Source organism: Ylistrum balloti, unplaced genomic scaffold, assembly GCF_031769215.1.
Source record: "Ylistrum balloti isolate Yb309-2 unplaced genomic scaffold, AGI_CSIRO_Ybal_v1 Utg370042, whole genome shotgun sequence".
In the NCBI taxonomy this organism is placed as follows: Eukaryota; Metazoa; Mollusca; class Bivalvia; order Pectinida; family Pectinidae; genus Ylistrum; species Ylistrum balloti.
The window spans coordinates 1,867,661-1,886,552 of NW_026782099.1; the positions used below are offsets into that span (position 1 = coordinate 1,867,661).

An 18,892-nucleotide genomic window follows, 5' to 3' on the forward strand; every position below is an offset into this window, starting at 1 on the left:
ACTTGCATTGTTGACGGTTGGAGTCGATGGAGGATAACTATCCTCACGAAAACTTGGTCGTATTCTTCCTGCTAGAAAATCTTTCTTTTGTTCATATTTTACCCTTGTTTCACCAAAGTTGAGTTTGAATTAAGTGGTTTTTAAGAAGTCGGTGTTACAATTTTGTACCTTGACTGTTTTATCCACTTCAAATATAACGTTTTTATAATTTGAATCGCGATAATGACAAAGAGACTACAGAGCGACAAGATAAGGAGGATAATACAAATCGAACTAAATACTTTATATGATTATTATGAGGAAAATCGTAGTTACGCTATCGAGATCAGTAAAATTCTCAATACAAAATCTTCTAATCAGAAATGAAATATATAAACATGATTACATTATAGAACGTTTTGAAAACACACCACACTCATATCTGGTATGATTGGATACCAAAAATTAATATGATGGGATTTTTTTTCAACTGAAATTTCCATTCAAGTTTACTTGGTTAAATTACGTGTACGGAAAGCGTGACACAGACTGTACAGAGCGATAACTGATTACTGTATGAATATTTATACACCCACTGACATGTCAGTCATCCTGACGAGATTTCTTCCTGCCTTTACGCTATCCTTTTATGATATATCACCAGCATACCGTCTTCAGTATCTCAGTTAAACGTTGTTGTGAGTTGGTCGTCATCACTCTCTGACCACTTCTACCACATCATGAACAATTCGACTATGACAGCTTCGGGAAATAATACTCTCCTTGATCAATGGAACTCGGAATTTGTGCGGGTGTTACGGTCTGACACCCTGATGCTTGTATTGTACATAGTAATTGGCGTGATTGGTAACTCTCTTGTTATCACTGTGTACACTCTACGTTTTCGGGACAAAAGTGAAGACCGGTTCTTTATTCCATACCTTGCAGTTATTGACTTGATCGCATGTCTGGTTTGCTCTTCGTTCGGCATTTCTGTAAACCAGTATGCAGTAACTTTTACCAACGACGCAGTTTGCAAAGCCTTTTGGGTATTTAGCTTATTTACCACAGGGACTTCAATATTCACCCTATTACTTATCGCGGTCCATCGATATCAGAAGATCTGTCGACCATTTCAACCACAGATGACCCACCGAAGGAAACAGCTTGGTTTGGTAGTATGCATTGTGGTAGCGATGTTTACGTCCCTCCCAGCACTTGTTTTCTACGGAACCTCTCCTGTAAGCCACCCAAAATACAACATCACAGGAACGCGCTGTGCTAACATTCGTGGTCCGTGGACAAAGGCAGTGGCTATATCATACAAAGCGGCTATATTGCTCATTGGCCTCGGAATACTAGTTAGTCTGGTGGTTCTTTACTGTTTGATAGGAAGAGCCGTCTTTCGGAGAATCGATTTCAATAAAAAAAGACAAGAGCAAACATCAATTCCAAACGCACCGTCATCTATGACCTCGCGAGATACTATCGAATATATCTCGGAAGATAGGAATAAACTTTCGCCAAGGACAACTACGAAGACAAAGAAGATCCCTGGATACCGATTGTCAATTATGTTCATGTTAATTACAGGCGTATTTGTTGTCTGTTTCATTCCAAAACTTGCCATGATGGTGTTTGAATCTAGACAAGAACAATTCTGGTTTACACTTGATATCTCTGGCTACAAAGTATTCCGGTTTTTATATACAATGTACATTATAAACAGCATTGCTAACCCTATAATATATGGATTCCATGACAGAAAGTTTAGACAAGAACTTGCATCACTTTGTTGTAACCGTTGTAATTGTATCTCTTTGGCATATGGTAGGAGATGAAATGTCGAAAAATGTGGAAAGAGGTGAAATATGAAACAATATAGGTGTATTTTATCCTGTATATATCAATGTAGGTAAGTTTTTATGTATTTTTTCACTATGTAGTGTACATAAGTGCATGTTTGTGTAGTTATCTCTTAAATTGTATTGTAGATGTGCGTAGTTACGTTTTTAGGTCTGTGCTAGTATCATTGTAACCTGAATTTCATTTACATAAGTCATTTTAACCCATTTTATAACATCAACTTATTGCATTGGTCTATATTACTATTTAGTTACTTAGCTCTTGGATGAAGATTTATATAATTGTATGATATCAACTTAATTCTTGACCATAGTTCTATGTAATTGTGTTATATAAACTTAGCTCCTAGATATAGGTATCCATACTTGTACAATATCGACTTAGCTCCTCGAGGCAGCAAGCTGAAATGAGAAGAAAGTGGTCAGTGTCTTAAAATATCAGCTGTATTTTGGCGGGGGTGAAGGAAAACAAAATTGGCGTGTCTTACAGCTCATACTTTCAGACACTGGTCATATATTCTATTTATTCTGCAACATTTACGCTAGAGTGTTCCTGATCATGTCAGACTAATTACTCCCAGCGCAAGTGTAGTCCCATACTTCAATGGATATCAAAACCGATTTTGGTAAATAATATTGGTTGATGCAGCAAATAAAACCGCTTATTTGAACAGTTATCTATATTCTTAATGAAATATATAAGTTAGTTAGCAATTCTGTCGAATTGATGCACTTGCTAAAATAAGCTGTTTTCCGTCACTGCCGAATACAGCCGGAATTTGCATGTAGATAAGTAGGTGATTGGTGTTCTCTGACAATGGTAGCACACGAAGAATAAACCCACAGAATATTGTGAGTGTGGAGTACGGTCATTGTTATACCATTTGCCTTATTGTATAATAATGATATCTGTGTCTTAAAGACACAACTCCATAATTCATCAAGTTACAAATTAAAGAGATTCCTTAGCCTAAGCGAGGACTAATACTGAATAAAGCAGTTATAGCTAATATGTGGATATGTCATTGAAAATAAAAGGATTTTTGATGGGTGACCGCAATGTTTCCTTGTTTGAAGTATCTATACACAATCTCGAAACCTGACCTGAAATGCTTCGAGCGGGCGTTAATCACAAGTGTGTGTTAAAATGTAAAGTATACATGTCCGTTTTATACTACGGGCCTAAGTATCTTTTGTTCGAGGAAATATTGCACGAGGAACATCCAATCCTTATCTACCGGGAAAAGAGAGAAAAAAAGCTTTCTAAAAACACTGTAAATTAAAGAGTCTGTTAAGAGCAGTTGCGGGCATAACAAAATGTCTTCACTGATTAACTGGGCTATTTATTTATTTATTTATTTTTTCCTTCCTTTCCTTTTTTTCACTCAAAACGTCCTAAATTTAAGCATGACTGGGAAAGATTATGTTAACCGGCCCATTTGTTATATGGTTTGATATATTCTTTTTTCCTAATATACCGAACTGTAAGTTTCACTTTCTATCATCCGATCTCTTTGCCAACAATAAGATATATCGTTATATGTATGTAAAGTAAATTATATATATTGTTGAAAAATTGAAGAGGAATGAAAAACAAAATTTTAAAACTGTTTGATACCGTTATAATCGAGGTCATTATAACATATTGAACTCTAGAAGATGGAATATATTAACATTTCCAATCGTGCTTTATAGTCCTAAAATTTTAAAAGATTCTTCAGCGGAACATTTCTCAATAGCAAATATAGTGAACGCTTTATGGCATTGCGTTTGGTAAGTCAAAACCAACAAGCTTAAACTCGTTTTGAAACGCATATAACCAAAAACTGGTTGACCATTTTCAATTTTAACCATTTAATATCAGAGCAAGTTTTTTCTCCGGTGTAGCTGATTTTCGGTTTAAGGTTCGAGAGCTTTCGTCACTTTCCGTGAACGAGAAATTCACCGTCTCCTAATTGCATTAAAACTGCAAAACTTGGATGTACTTACGATATTTGTTTGAATTTAATCGTGATTAACTTTTCGGATGTTGATAGTGAGAATTTGGTTTTTTTTAAGAAAATGGCAGTCCATGCAATACTGTTGACTATATTTTCTCATGACAATTTATTTTAAAAAGACAACCTTTATACTGATGCTATGTTACAATATATAATAGAGTAATATCAGCAGTGTTGAAAAAAAGATGCTATCAGAGAGCATAAACTTTATCCGCAATGTTCTACCATAGATTTAAATATAGATCTTAGTCCGTGGTTCTACCAGCATTGCCTTACTAAACATTAAAGGTTCAATTGCGTTTCATGGTTTGTCAGACAGAAAAAAATCTTTCAAAAGCTAAGGGCAAAGAAAATCAGAACATTTTAAGAATGAAAACTGGATCAACATATAAACAACGCCTTTACAAATATTTAAAAGTTATATAGTTTTTCGGTCATATTTTTATTACAAACTCATTTCTTTATAAAACGAATCTAAAAGCTTGTCACCTCTGCAACCTCTGTAACTCTGAAAGGGAAACTATTGTACAAATGTACATTTATTTTAATATATAAAGTTGACTTTATCTATATGGTTTAACGTCCACTATTACGGCCTTTCAGGAGACGTGATTAGGTTGACAATAACGTTACCCTGCATATAATACAGAGTGTGGACACAGCTTACACAAGTTGCTAAATATTGATTAATAAATCGTTATATCCTTGTAAATAATGAAAAGCAAACTGGTAGTAAAGCGGAGATAGTTGTGTTCCGAATCGGAAAATTCGATAAAATTAACAAATTCCCTACAGTATGAAAAGATAAAAAAAAAACCCAGTATCTTTGGATTCGATCATACAGTTGTAATTTCCATGACATCAGTTTCGTCGAGCATGAGCGCACTTTTTTCTGCTACCATAGCTACCAGCCGTCCCCTCCTCCCCTCCTGCCAATTCCTCTCTTATTTCTGTAAACCAGTATGCAGTAACTTTTACCAACGACGCAGTTTGCAAAGCCTTTTGGGTATTTAGCTTATTTACCACAGGGACTTCAATATTCACCCTATTACTTATCGCGGTCCATCGATATCAGAAGATCTGTCGACCATTTCAACCACAGATGACCCACCGAAGGAAACAGCTTGGTTTGGTAGTATGCATTGTGGTAGCGATGTTTACGTCCCTCCCAGCACTGGTTTTCTACGGAACCTCTCCTGTAAGCCACCCAAAATACAACATCACAGGAACGCGCTGTGCTAACATTCGTGGTCCGTGGACAAAGGCAGTGGCTATATCATACAAAGCGGCTATATTGCTCATTGGCCTCGGAATACTAGTTAGTCTGGTGGTTCTTTACTGTTTGATAGGAAGAGCCGTCTTTCGGAGAATCGATTTCAATAAAAAAAGACAAGAGCAAACATCAATTCCAAACGCACCGTCATCTATGACCTCGCGAGATACTATCGAATATGTCTCGGAAGATAGGAATAAACTTTCGCCAAGGACAACTACGAAGACAAAGAAGATCCCTGGATACCGATTGTCAATTATGTTCATGTTAATTACAGGCGTATTTGTTGTCTGTTTCATTCCAAAACTTGCCATGATGGTGTTTGAATCTAGACAAGAACAATTCTGGTTTACACTTGATATCTCTGGCTACAAAGTATTCCGGTTTTTATATACAATGTACATTATAAACAGCATTGCTAACCCTATAATATATGGATTCCATGACAGAAAGTTTAGACAAGAACTTGCATCACTTTGTTGTAACCGTTGTAATTGTATCTCTTTGGCATATGGTAGGAGATGAAATGTCGAAAAATGTGGAAAGAGGTGAAATATGAAACAATATAGGTGTATTTTATCCTGTATATATCAATGTAGGTAAGTTTTTATGTATTTTTTCACTATGTAGTGTACATAAGTGCATGTTTGTGTAGTTATCTCTTAAATTGTATTGTAGATGTGCGTAGTTACGTTTTTAGGTCTGTGCTTGTATCATTGTAACCTGAATTTCATTTACATAAGTCATTTTAACCCATTTTATAACATCAACTTATTGCATTTGTCTATATTACTATTTAGTTACTTAGCTCTTGGATGAAGATTTATATAATTGTATGATATCAACTTAATTCTTGACCATAGTTCTATGTAATTGTGTTATATAAACTTAGCTCCTAGATATAGGTATCCATACTTGTACAATATCGACTTAGCTCCTCGAGGCAGCAAGCTGAAATGAGAAGAAAGTGGTCAGTGTCTTAAAATATCAGCTGTATTTTGGCGAGGGTGAAGGAAAACAAAATTGGCGTGTCTTACAGCTCATACTTTCAGACACTGGTCATATATTCTATTTATTCTGCAACATTTACGCTAGAGTGTTCCTGATCATGTCAGACTAATTACTCCCAGCGCAAGTGTAGTCCCATACTTCAATGGATATCAAAACCGATTTTGGTAAATAATATTGGTTGATGCAGCAAATAAAACCGCTTATTTGAACAGTTATCTATATTCTTAATGAAATATATAAGTTAGTTAGCAATTCTGTCGAATTGATGCACTTGCTAAAATAAGCTGTTTTCCGTCACTGCCGAATACAGCCGGAATTTGCATGTAGATAAGTAGGTGATTGGTGTTCTCTGACAATGGTAGCACACGAAGAATAAACCCACAGAATATTGTGAGTGTGGAGTACGATCATTGTTATACCATTTGCCTTATTGTATAATAATGATATCTGTGTCTTAAAGACACAACTCCATAATTCATCAAGTTACAAATTAAAGAGATTCCTTAGCCTAAGCGAGGACTAATACTGAATAAAGCAGTTATAGCTAATATGTGGATATGTCATTGAAAATAAAAGGATTTTTGATGGGTGACCGCAATGTTTCCTTGTTTTAAGTATCTATACACAATCTCGAAACCTGACCTGAAATGCTTCGAGCGGGCGTTAATCACAAGTGTGTGTTAAAATGTAAAGTATACATGTCCGTTTTATACTACGGGCCTAAGTATCTTTTGTTCGAGGAAATATGACTGGGAAAGATTATGTTAACCGGCCCATTTATTATATGGTTTGATATATTCTTTTTTCCTAATATACCGAACTGTAAGTTTCACTTTCTATCATCCGATCTCTTTGCCAACAATAAGATATATCGTTATATGTATGTAAAGTAAATTATATATATTGTTGAAAAATTGAAGAGGAATGAAAAACAAAATTTTAAAACTGTTTGATACCGTTATAATCGAGGTCATTATAACATATTGAACTCTAGAAGATGGAATATATTAACATTTCCAATCGTGCTTTATAGTCCTAAAATTTTAAAAGATTCTTCAGCGGAACATTTCTCAATAGCAAATATAGTGAACGCTTTTGGTAAGTCAAAACCAACAAGCTTAAACTCGTTTTGAAACGCATATAACCAAAAACTGGTTGACCATTTTCAATTTTAACCATTTAATATCAGAGCAAGTTTTTTCTCCGGTGTAGCTGATTTTCGGTTTAAGGTTCGAGAGCTTTCGTCACTTTCCGTGAACGAGAAATTCACCGTCTCCTAATTGCATTAAAACTGCAAAACTTGGATGTACTTACGATATTTGTTTGAATTTAATCGTGATTAACTTTTCGGATGTTGATAGTGAGAATTTGGTTTTTTTTAAGAAAATGGCAGTCCATGCAATACTGTTGACTATATTTTCTCATGACAATTTATTTTAAAAAGACAACCTTTATACTGATGCTATGTTACAATATATAATAGAGTAATATCAGCAGTGTTGAAAAAAAGATGCTATCAGAGAGCATAAACTTTATCCGCAATGTTCTACCATAGATTTAAATATAGATCTTAGTCCGTGGTTCTACCAGCATTGCCTTACTAAACATTAAAGGTTCAATTGCGTTTCATGGTTTGTCAGACAGAAAAAAATCTTTCAAAAGCTAAGGGCAAAGAAAATCAGAACATTTTAAGAATGAAAACTGGATCAACATATAAACAACGCCTTTACAAATATTTAAAAGTTATATAGTTTTTCGGTCATATTTTTATTACAAACTCATTTCTTTATAAAACGAATCTAAAAGCTTGTCACCTCTGCAACCTCTGTAACTCTGAAAGGGAAACTATTGTACAAATGTACATTTATTTTAATATATAAAGTTGACTTTATCTATATGGTTTAACGTCCACTATTACGGCCTTTCAGGAGACGTGATTAGGTTGACAATAACGTTACCCTGCATATAATACAGAGTGTGGACACAGCTTACACAAGTTGCTGAATATTGATTAATAAATCGTTATATCCTTGTAAATAATGAAAAGCAAACTGGTAGTAAAGCGGAGATAGTTGTGTTCCGAATCGGAAAATTCGATAAAATTAACAAATTCCCTACAGTATGAAAAGATAAAAAAAAAACCCAGTATCTTTGGATTCGATCATACAGTTGTAATTTCCATGACATCAGTTTCGTCGAGCATGAGCGCACTTTTTTCTGCTACCATAGCTACCAGCCGTCCCCTCCTCCCCTCCTGCCAATTCCTCTCTTATTTCTGTAAACCAGTATGCAGTAACTTTTACCAACGACGCAGTTTGCAAAGCCTTTTGGGTATTTAGCTTATTTACCACAGGGACTTCAATATTCACCCTATTACTTATCGCGGTCCATCGATATCAGAAGATCTGTCGACCATTTCAACCACAGATGACCCACCGAAGGAAACAGCTTGGTTTGGTAGTATGCATTGTGGTAGCGATGTTTACGTCCCTCCCAGCACTGGTTTTCTACGGAACCTCTCCTGTAAGCCACCCAAAATACAACATCACAGGAACGCGCTGTGCTAACATTCGTGGTCCGTGGACAAAGGCAGTGGCTATATCATACAAAGCGGCTATATTGCTCATTGGCCTCGGAATACTAGTTAGTCTGGTGGTTCTTTACTGTTTGATAGGAAGAGCCGTCTTTCGGAGAATCGATTTCAATAAAAAAAGACAAGAGCAAACATCAATTCCAAACGCACCGTCATCTATGACCTCGCGAGATACTATCGAATATGTCTCGGAAGATAGGAATAAACTTTCGCCAAGGACAACTACGAAGACAAAGAAGATCCCTGGATACCGATTGTCAATTATGTTCATGTTAATTACAGGCGTATTTGTTGTCTGTTTCATTCCAAAACTTGCCATGATGGTGTTTGAATCTAGACAAGAACAATTCTGGTTTACACTTGATATCTCTGGCTACAAAGTATTCCGGTTTTTATATACAATGTACATTATAAACAGCATTGCTAACCCTATAATATATGGATTCCATGACAGAAAGTTTAGACAAGAACTTGCATCACTTTGTTGTAACCGTTGTAATTGTATCTCTTTGGCATATGGTAGGAGATAAAATGTCGAAAAATGTGGAAAGAGGTGAAATATGAAACAATATAGGTGTATGTTATCCTGTATATATCAATGTAGGTAAGTTTTTATGTATTTTTTCACTATGTAGTGTACATAAGTGCATGTTTGTGTAGTTATCTCTTAAATTGTATTGTAGATGTGCGTAGTTACGTTTTTAGGTCTGTGCTTGTATCATTGTAACCTGAATTTCATTTACATAAGTCATTTTAACCCATTTTATAACATCAACTTATTGCATTTGTCTATATTACTATTTAGTTACTTAGCTCTTGGATGAAGATTTATATAATTGTATGATATCAACTTAATTCTTGACCATAGTTCTATGTAATTGTGTTATATAAACTTAGCTCCTAGATATAGGTATCCATACTTGTACAATATCGACTTAGCTCCTCGAGGCAGCAAGCTGAAATGAGAAGAAAGTGGTCAGTGTCTTAAAATATCAGCTGTATTTTGGCGAGGGTGAAGGAAAACAAAATTGGCGTGTCTTACAGCTCATACTTTCAGACACTGGTCATATATTCTATTTATTCTGCAACATTTACGCTAGAGTGTTCCTGATCATGTCAGACTAATTACTCCCAGCGCAAGTGTAGTCCCATACTTCAATGGATATCAAAACCGATTTTGGTAAATAATATTGGTTGATGCAGCAAATAAAACCGCTTATTTGAACAGTTATCTATATTCTTAATGAAATATATAAGTTAGTTAGCAATTCTGTCGAATTGATGCACTTGCTAAAATAAGCTGTTTTCCGTCACTGCCGAATACAGCCGGAATTTGCATGTAGATAAGTAGGTGATTGGTGTTCTCTGACAATGGTAGCACACGAAGAATAAACCCACAGAATATTGTGAGTGTGGAGTACGATCATTGTTATACCATTTGCCTTATTGTATAATAATGATATCTGTGTCTTAAAGACACAACTCCATAATTCATCAAGTTACAAATTAAAGAGATTCCTTAGCCTAAGCGAGGACTAATACTGAATAAAGCAGTTATAGCTAATATGTGGATATGTCATTGAAAATAAAAGGATTTTTGATGGGTGACCGCAATGTTTCCTTGTTTTAAGTATCTATACACAATCTCGAAACCTGACCTGAAATGCTTCGAGCGGGCGTTAATCACAAGTGTGTGTTAAAATGTAAAGTATACATGTCCGTTTTATACTACGGGCCTAAGTATCTTTTGTAAATTTCTGTTAAGAGCAGGAAATATGATTAACTGGGAAAGATTATGTTAACCGAAAGCCCATGTTTTTGTTATATGGTTTGATATATTCTTTTTTTTTTCCTAATATACCGAACTGTAAGTTTCACTTTCTATCATCCGATCTCTTTGCCAACAATAAGATATATCGTTATATGTATGTAAAGTAAATTATATATATTGTTGAAAAATTGAAGAGGAATGAAAAACAAAATTTTAAAACTGTTTGATACCGTTATAATCGAGGTCATTATAACATATTGAACTCTAGAAGATGGAATATATTAACATTTCCAATCGTGCTTTATAGTCCTAAAATTTTAAAAGATTCTTCAGCGGAACATTTCTCAATAGCAAATATAGTGAACGCTTTATGGCATTGCGTTTGGTAAGTCAAAACCAACAAGCTTAAACTCGTTTTGAAACGCATATAACCAAAAACTGGTTGACCATTTTCAATTTTAACCATTTAATATCAGAGCAAGTTTTTTCTCCGGTGTAGCTGATTTTCGGTTTAAGGTTCGAGAGCTTTCGTCACTTTCCGTGAACGAGAAATTCACCGTCTCCTAATTGCATTAAAACTGCAAAACTTGGATGTACTTACGATATTTGTTTGAATTTAATCGTGATTAACTTTTCGGATGTTGATAGTGAGAATTTGGTTTTTTTTAAGAAAATGGCAGTCCATGCAATACTGTTGACTATATTTTCTCATGACAATTTATTTTAAAAAGACAACCTTTATACTGATGCTATGTTACAATATATAATAGAGTAATATCAGCAGTGTTGAAAAAAAGATGCTATCAGAGAGCATAAACTTTATCCGCAATGTTCTACCATAGATTTAAATATAGATCTTAGTCCGTGGTTCTACCAGCATTGCCTTACTAAACATTAAAGGTTCAATTGCGTTTCATGGTTTGTCAGACAGAAAAAAATCTTTCAAAAGCTAAGGGCAAAGAAAATCAGAACATTTTAAGAATGAAAACTGGATCAACATATAAACAACGCCTTTACAAATATTTAAAAGTTATATAGTTTTTCGGTCATATTTTTATTACAAACTCATTTCTTTATAAAACGAATCTAAAAGCTTGTCACCTCTGCAACCTCTGTAACTCTGAAAGGGAAACTATTGTACAAATGTACATTTATTTTAATATATAAAGTTGACTTTATCTATATGGTTTAACGTCCACTATTACGGCCTTTCAGGAGACGTGATTAGGTTGACAATAACGTTACCCTGCATATAATACAGAGTGTGGACACAGCTTACACAAGTTGCTAAATATTGATTAATAAATCGTTATATCCTTGTAAATAATGAAAAGCAAACTGGTAGTAAAGCGGAGATAGTTGTGTTCCGAATCGGAAAATTCGATAAAATTAACAAATTCCCTACAGTATGAAAAGATAAAAAAAAAACCCAATATCTTTGGATTCGATCATACAGTTGTAATTTCCATGACATCAGTTTCGTCGAGCATGAGCGCACTTTTTTCTGCTACCATAGCTACCAGCCGTCCCCTCCTCCCCTCCTGCCAATTCCTCTCTTATTATTTAAGCCCCCCCCCCCCCCCCCCCCCCCCTCCTCTCTCTCTCTCTCTCTCTCTCTCTCTCTCTCTCTCTCTCTCTCTCTCTCTCTCTCTCTCTCTCTCTCTCTCTCTCTCTCTCATGCGTTATTAATAACAACTGGATCCCTCGATTCAACATGACACAATACCTCATATTTCTCGATTCAACAAGACATACTAAATCGCATTCCTCGATTCAACATGACACAATACCTGACATTCTACGATTCAGCATGACACAATGCATATTATATACATAATATATATCTTAATTGATCAATGTTTTCTCGCGATGTTCAATTATTTACCCTTGGTCATATGCACGTAACATATATCTTAATTATCAATATTTGTTCATACTGTTTAATTATTTACCCGTGGTCATATGCACGTAACATATATCTAATTGATCGATGTTTGCTCACGATGTTTAATTATTTACCCGTGGTCATATGCACGTTACATATATCTAATTGATCAATGTTTGCTCACGATGTTTAATTATTTACCCGTGGTCATATGCACGTTACATATATCTAATTGATCAATGTTTGCTCACGATGTTTAATTATTTGCCCGTGGTCATATGCACGTTACATATATCTAATTGATCAATGTTTGCTCACGATGTTTAATTATTTACCCGTGGTCATATGCACGTTACATATATCTAATTGATCAATGTTTGCTCACGATGTTTAATTATTTACCCGTGGTCATATGCACGTTACATATATCTAATTGATCAATGTTTGCTCACGATGTTTAATTATTTACCCGTGGTCATATGCACGTTACATGTGAACAAGTACGATTATTTACTTTTGGAAGCTGTGTATACAGTTGAAAAGTCAAATACAAGCAAACCATTGTTCCGAATTTATCGTTACAGGACGATGAAGTCAGCCTAGGTAATACATATGCTAAACGACCGAGACAACTCAAATATATGAATATATATATCGTTTGGAGTTTACAAGTAGCATGGTCAACTCGGGTAAGTCTTTACTTGTTGATTTTTTTACAATTCGTTGGATTCTTCTGATTGTTCCATAATACTTATCTCAGTTATAAAGCCAGGAAACAGCGTATCAGTTCAGCTTTTCCCAGGAAACAGTGTATCAGTTCAGCTTTTCCCAGGAAACAGGGTATCATTTTAGTTTTTCCCAGGAATTTTACACTGATGTTATTATTATTCATGCTTATTCCGTACCTACATATGGTACCTTGGAGAATATGAGTTCCAAGCTAAGTTATTACCCTAAAATTACATATCATATTATGTACATGTATCAATAACAGCATCTTCGTCAACCTAAGAACAGCAACAAACAGATTCTAACCAATGAACCATAATATTTTCCTTTACAGTGTGCTGGCGGTACGGCGTTATATTTTGCAACAGTTTTATCGCCTTCGGATTTTACTATTCATCTGTTATTCCAACAGGAGTGCAAAATGAAATTATGTATACATACGTAAGTTTTTATTGTGAACAACTACAACATTTCCTTCCATAAATCAAGCACTGCTCAAGTCCACGATTTTTATGGCTTTCTCAAAATAATGTGACGATCTGTTTCTAGAAATGGATCAACACTACTACAAATATGACTGTCGTATCTAGCGGAAGAAAAAATACCCTTTTGAATGTGATAACCGAGTTAAGTGAATAAGCAATCACACAAACAAAACAATAAAACATAAATTCAGACGCCATTGTATCGCTTTTTAGGCGTTACGTTATAGCCACTTTTACGGATAAGAAATTTCTAATAAAGAGCATGTATTTCATTTTTATGAATGATATTCATCAACAGAACTCTTCGAAAAGGACAAGCGACATTAGAAACCAGTCCGACTGCAAGGTGTGTTTAGGTCTCGGAGAGGTCCGTTATAATGTACTATTCTCTAGCATGAGATGGGTGTAAGTGGAACATATTTATATAACACTAATTATGATAAAGAATTGGTTAATTTTTGATCAACGTTTCAATAAGCTGTTGACGACAATATTACATTAGTCTTTCGAGTTTAACATAATTCATTTAACAAATTTCCTTTATAAAGATACATGTACATGTGTATTTAAATCATAGAATAGTTGATGGGATATCAATGACAAACAAGAAACGTCCTGGATGGCTTAGCGATGTTGTTTACTGGTTACAGGTCCGCCATTGTGTGTCTTCCCACCGGTTGCATGGTCGATAGACTAGGAAACAGACGTACGTATATACCATTGAGAGCAAACTTAACTTGATATCTAATGCATCTAGTGCACACGTAATTACGCTAGAGTTATCATGATATTACACTTCCGTGTAGAACTTTAAAGTACATTGTATCATCCATAATAGAAATACTACATTAACGTTATTTTAATTCATAGAGCCATTTACGAATATTATAATTATATAATTATAGAATAATGCACTGGACTACTAGATGTAGCCTGGGACATATTCAAATGCATGTTCCCCCGATATAGTCACACTTTATCCTATAACATCTGATATTATCATATCTGTCTTCTTCATCATATTTTATGGGATTTCTACGTAACACATAGTAAAGAAAACTGATAATCATCGTCGGCAACTCTTTAGAGGTACGGGACGTATGCATTTGTACAAGTATGAATGTAGTGTCAAATGGCTATCACCCCATCAAAACGAATTGAATCTTCTCCATTCCAACTCTTCTGTGTATGTGATCTGGGCCATGAAGGCGTAAAATCACTCTTATACTTTTGGTGTTAGATGGATCATTTAACTTGTAGGGCACGAAATCACCGGACAGGCAACTATGTCACTTATGTCAATACTAGATGTCAAAACAGGTGCAATACGAGTAAGCTGGCGTCATGCTATTTAAACTTGGAGTTTGAGGGGGTATTCTGACTTCTTGGGTAGTACATCCGTCTTTTGCAAGTAACTGCTATACTGTTCTAGTGTATTAGGCATTTTACTAGTCTCTGAAATTCTGAAAGTGAGGAACTATTTACTTAAAAATAGATTACTTCGATAACTTAAGAAACAACACGATATTGAGTATGTTACTGTATATGCAAAGGGGTAGAAATCCAGTGGTCTTATCATACACATTACAACCTCACTCTGTGAAAAAATACAAAATGGAAAAATAAACAAATATATATAATACAAAATAGATAAACACGTAACTGGAAAAAGGAAGCCTCAACCACTTTGGACAAATGATGTGTCCTACAACAATTGCCCCATACCCTCAACATTATATATTGGTATAAATATGTCTTTGTCTTAGTATTTAATATAGAAAATCGGACTACTATTAAAATACGGTCTAAAGCATAACGATGGTATACTCCGGGTCGGGTAATGGATCAAAACAAAGGTATCGAACTCCGTTGGATGAACACATTGATCTGTGATATTTTGCATATCGACATTTTTGTCAGATTTTCTAACCTATCTGCCAGTCCTCACTTATATATATACAATCATATACTGGGGAAAACAGGAGAGTAAAGCTGCACTGGATGTTCACTGAAGTCTATATATGTATGGGTGACATCTCAACCATGTAGATGTGTTAGCCGTGACGTTAGTGATATAGATCTGTCGTGAAACTAATATCAACACATTTTTATGTCTTGTCGTCGGTTACTTTCAGCGAAACCCTTGATGTGAGAACAAATTAGACGTCACGGTTGCCTAAAGACTGATCGTTTTAATTTCGCATTGTTAAATATACGATTTTTCAGATAATAATAAGCAAGTATCTTAAGTTATGAGCTAAACTCTAGTCAACATACACATAAAATTATTTCATAGGTTTGAATAGATTAACAGGTAAATGAAGTTATTAATAAATAATAAATGCCCAACATTCGATGTTACAAAAATTCAAATGCCGTCACGGAAGAAAATGTATTGTCGCATATGTCAACATAATCATAATCCAAACTCAAATTCAATAAAACTAGGGCAAAATATGAACAGATGAAATATTTACACGAAGATTGCCTGGCGAGTACTAGGAGAATAAGACCAGGTGTTTCGAAAAGTAAGTGTCTTGTGCTTCATCGACGACACCTGCCATGTAAAATTAAGTAAGTAATGTTGCGTTGTCAAACGAGGAATACATTAATGAAACCAACCGGCAAACTAACGAGCATCATACACGCCCAGCTTCATATTACCTAGAGAAATAGAATATTTCTCAATGTGATCATTATGACAACCATAAAATATCCCCATGATTTTCATTAACCTACATCTTTTGAAATTATGTGTTACGAGTTTGTCCGTCAGTTGACGAAAATGGATATAATGGGAACAAGCCCTTGAATATCAAATCAGCATCAAATGTAAAGACCATGGGTCGGGGATGCACGATGTTGGAGGAATGTAAAATTCACAATAAGAAAATTGAAAAAATCACGCTTATCATACATCTTGGTGGAAAGCTGTCCCAATTTGTTTCGTTGTAGGAAAAGATCGAGATAAGCGGCCGATGTAGAAGAGTCTGTCGTGCCCTCGATTTCCAATTCTTATGGGTATATATATGTGATGGATGTGGTCAAACCATTTTTTGTTATATAGAGACAAGACGTCATCAATATATCAGAATTTTTAAATTAAACGACTTTGCAAGGTCTTTGTGACCTGTTTTGATAAGCTCTGTGATAATGTTAGCCTGGTATGACCAACAGAGGTGCACAGTCAGTTCCAATGTGTATGCCAATTGTCTGCTGGAAGATCCTACTACCAAAATGTTGTCGACTAGGAACTGCATCATTTTTATGATTTCGTCCTTCGTATATATCTTCTTTGATTTGGACAAGTCTTCATGATATACGCTCCAGCAAAGTTCACAACTATATATTTGTACCGCCGTTATTATCATCCACACTAGGGGTTTGCATGGACTTTAGTTTGTTGCCCAATACCCATTGGTTTTTATCCAATAAAATCGTTGTGAGATGAAAATATCCACATTTTTTATAATGCTTTTCAAAAGTTGATGTCTTAATTCTTTGTATTTATGTACTGGAATGGAACAATAAGAATAGCTCTGTTTGGGATTGAGTGTTTTTAACCATGGACGACACATGAAGACAAGAGTTTATGAAGATTAAACAATAATCAGACTAAACATGATAACAATTCAGCTGTAATATTTAATTGTCCTTGTACAAAGTAAATGCACCGTTTCCTGGTGTATATACACAGCCGACAATACCCGAATGTGGAAGAGCGACGATACGCTGTACCTATAACCCTACATAGTCAATCGGATGTCAAATATGTTTCCATAGTTTCTCTAGTGTTTCCTGCACAAATGAGAGCGACGATACTGTCCTACTTCTGCGGGAATTCCTGAACATCCTCTGCAGATGAATGTAAAGAATATCCTTACCTAAACCTACGAAATTTTATTGATAAGAAACTTGGTGCGATTAGGTTTGTAAATAAAGATCTACTAAGTTTATCCGATTAGGTCTTATTTGGAGTGGTGCCTGTTGGTCCCCACGAAAAAAATAAAGTTACAATAAAAGTTCTTTCTCAGAAAACTTTATCAGATCAATATTCATTCCCTGGCAAGATTTTTGGATCAAGGTGAAATATGTAAGGAAGGTGTTAAATGATAACATTTTTTGTAAATGAACATAATAAAAAAAATTGAACTCATTAATGCATCCTGATGTTTTAGTGATTAGGAATGACATTATTGACAGGACTTATAAGGATGTATGTTACAGATTAGTTCATTATTTGGCGCTTCTATATCTAACCATAACTTTGTATTTAAATGTGCTATTTACTTGTAAATATGTCATTTGTACAATCATCTGCAAATAACATTTGTAAGAGTTGTTTTTAATTACAGGTTCAGCTATACTGTTGAATACATTGACGTTGCTTGGGTCAATCTTGTTCACTGTGGGAGCCATTTCACATGCCCCAACAACCACACCCCTGTACGTACTAATGGTGGTTGGACGAGTCATAATGGCCGTGGGAGATGGCTCTATACGATGTATGTTATTGGAAGCTTAGAATAATTTTTGACGTTTCTTAAAGTCTTGTCTTTGGAAAGCAATTATCAACAGCAAGATTTGGTTGGAAACATATCGTCTGTCTGAGTGCTTGCACTGTGGTAATAATGCATTATTAAATATGTTAAAAATTCTGTAAAAAAATATTTTTTCAGTGGTTCAAGCAAGAGTGGTTGCCAATTGTTTTCCTGGGGACACCTTTATACCACTAGCGTTTGCAACGGCAGGTCTCAGTGGTCAAGGTTTAAACTATTTTGTAACACCAAATGTAGCAACAGCAGCAGGGTTTAGTGCCTCTCTATGGCTAGGTACGTAATTACAAATTTTAAGTAATGGTTACTTGATAAGTATATGATAAATATTTATGTGGTTATAGTATATCCTTTGCATTACTGCCGAGTCCTAGATGGACCAAACGGCTGTATGATACAGTTTAATTCTGCTATTCAATTTACGATAGTGACAAAATAATACATAGATGAACAAACAGGATTCGAATCAATTTTTAATTTAATTTTCCATTTTGTGTAAGAAGTTATTACTTATTTATTTGTTACATAAAGGTGTCGGTGTCTGCGGATTTAGCCTTTTTTGTTCGGTTGGTCTAGCATTCCTTCTTCAGAAGCAGAGCCCTTGTGAAGCACACGATTTTCAAAAAGCGAAAACACCGGTGAGTAAAGGTAAAAAAGACTGAGTAAATTATACTTAAAACTTCTTTTTTTAAGTTTCTGTTGTAAATAATATATAAAATCATGAATAAGTGCAGACACCTATATA

At 34.9% G+C, this 18,892-nt stretch overlaps 3 protein-coding genes across 3 annotated transcripts; all 3 read left to right on the plus strand.

Moving 5' to 3' along the window:
• Positions 1-698: 698 nt before the first annotated feature.
• LOC132549112 (cholecystokinin receptor-like) lies at positions 699-2,881 on the plus strand. Its single transcript, XM_060213031.1, has one exon. The coding sequence runs from the start codon at positions 720-722 to the stop codon at positions 1,818-1,820; it is 1,101 nt and encodes a 366-aa protein (XP_060069014.1). The 5' UTR covers positions 699-719; the 3' UTR covers positions 1,821-2,881.
• A 721-nt stretch (positions 2,882-3,602) lies between these two features.
• Positions 3,603-5,911, plus strand: LOC132549140 (orexin receptor type 2-like). The gene is made up of 2 exons (XM_060213062.1): positions 3,603-3,617; positions 4,749-5,911. The coding sequence occupies exons 1-2, from the start codon at positions 3,603-3,605 to the stop codon at positions 5,640-5,642; spliced, it is 909 nt and encodes a 302-aa protein (XP_060069045.1). The 3' UTR covers positions 5,643-5,911.
• LOC132549141 (orexin receptor type 2-like) lies at positions 5,654-9,520 on the plus strand. Its single transcript, XM_060213063.1, has 2 exons — positions 5,654-5,665; positions 8,358-9,520. Exons 1-2 carry the CDS (start codon positions 5,654-5,656, stop codon positions 9,249-9,251), a joined length of 906 nt encoding a protein of 301 aa, XP_060069046.1. The 3' UTR covers positions 9,252-9,520.
• Positions 9,521-18,892: the final 9,372 nt, after the last annotated feature.

Coding starts and splice junctions, on each gene's coding strand:
- LOC132549112 (XM_060213031.1), top strand. CDS start 720: ATGAACAATTCGACTATGACAGCTTCGGGAAATAATACTCTCCTTGAT.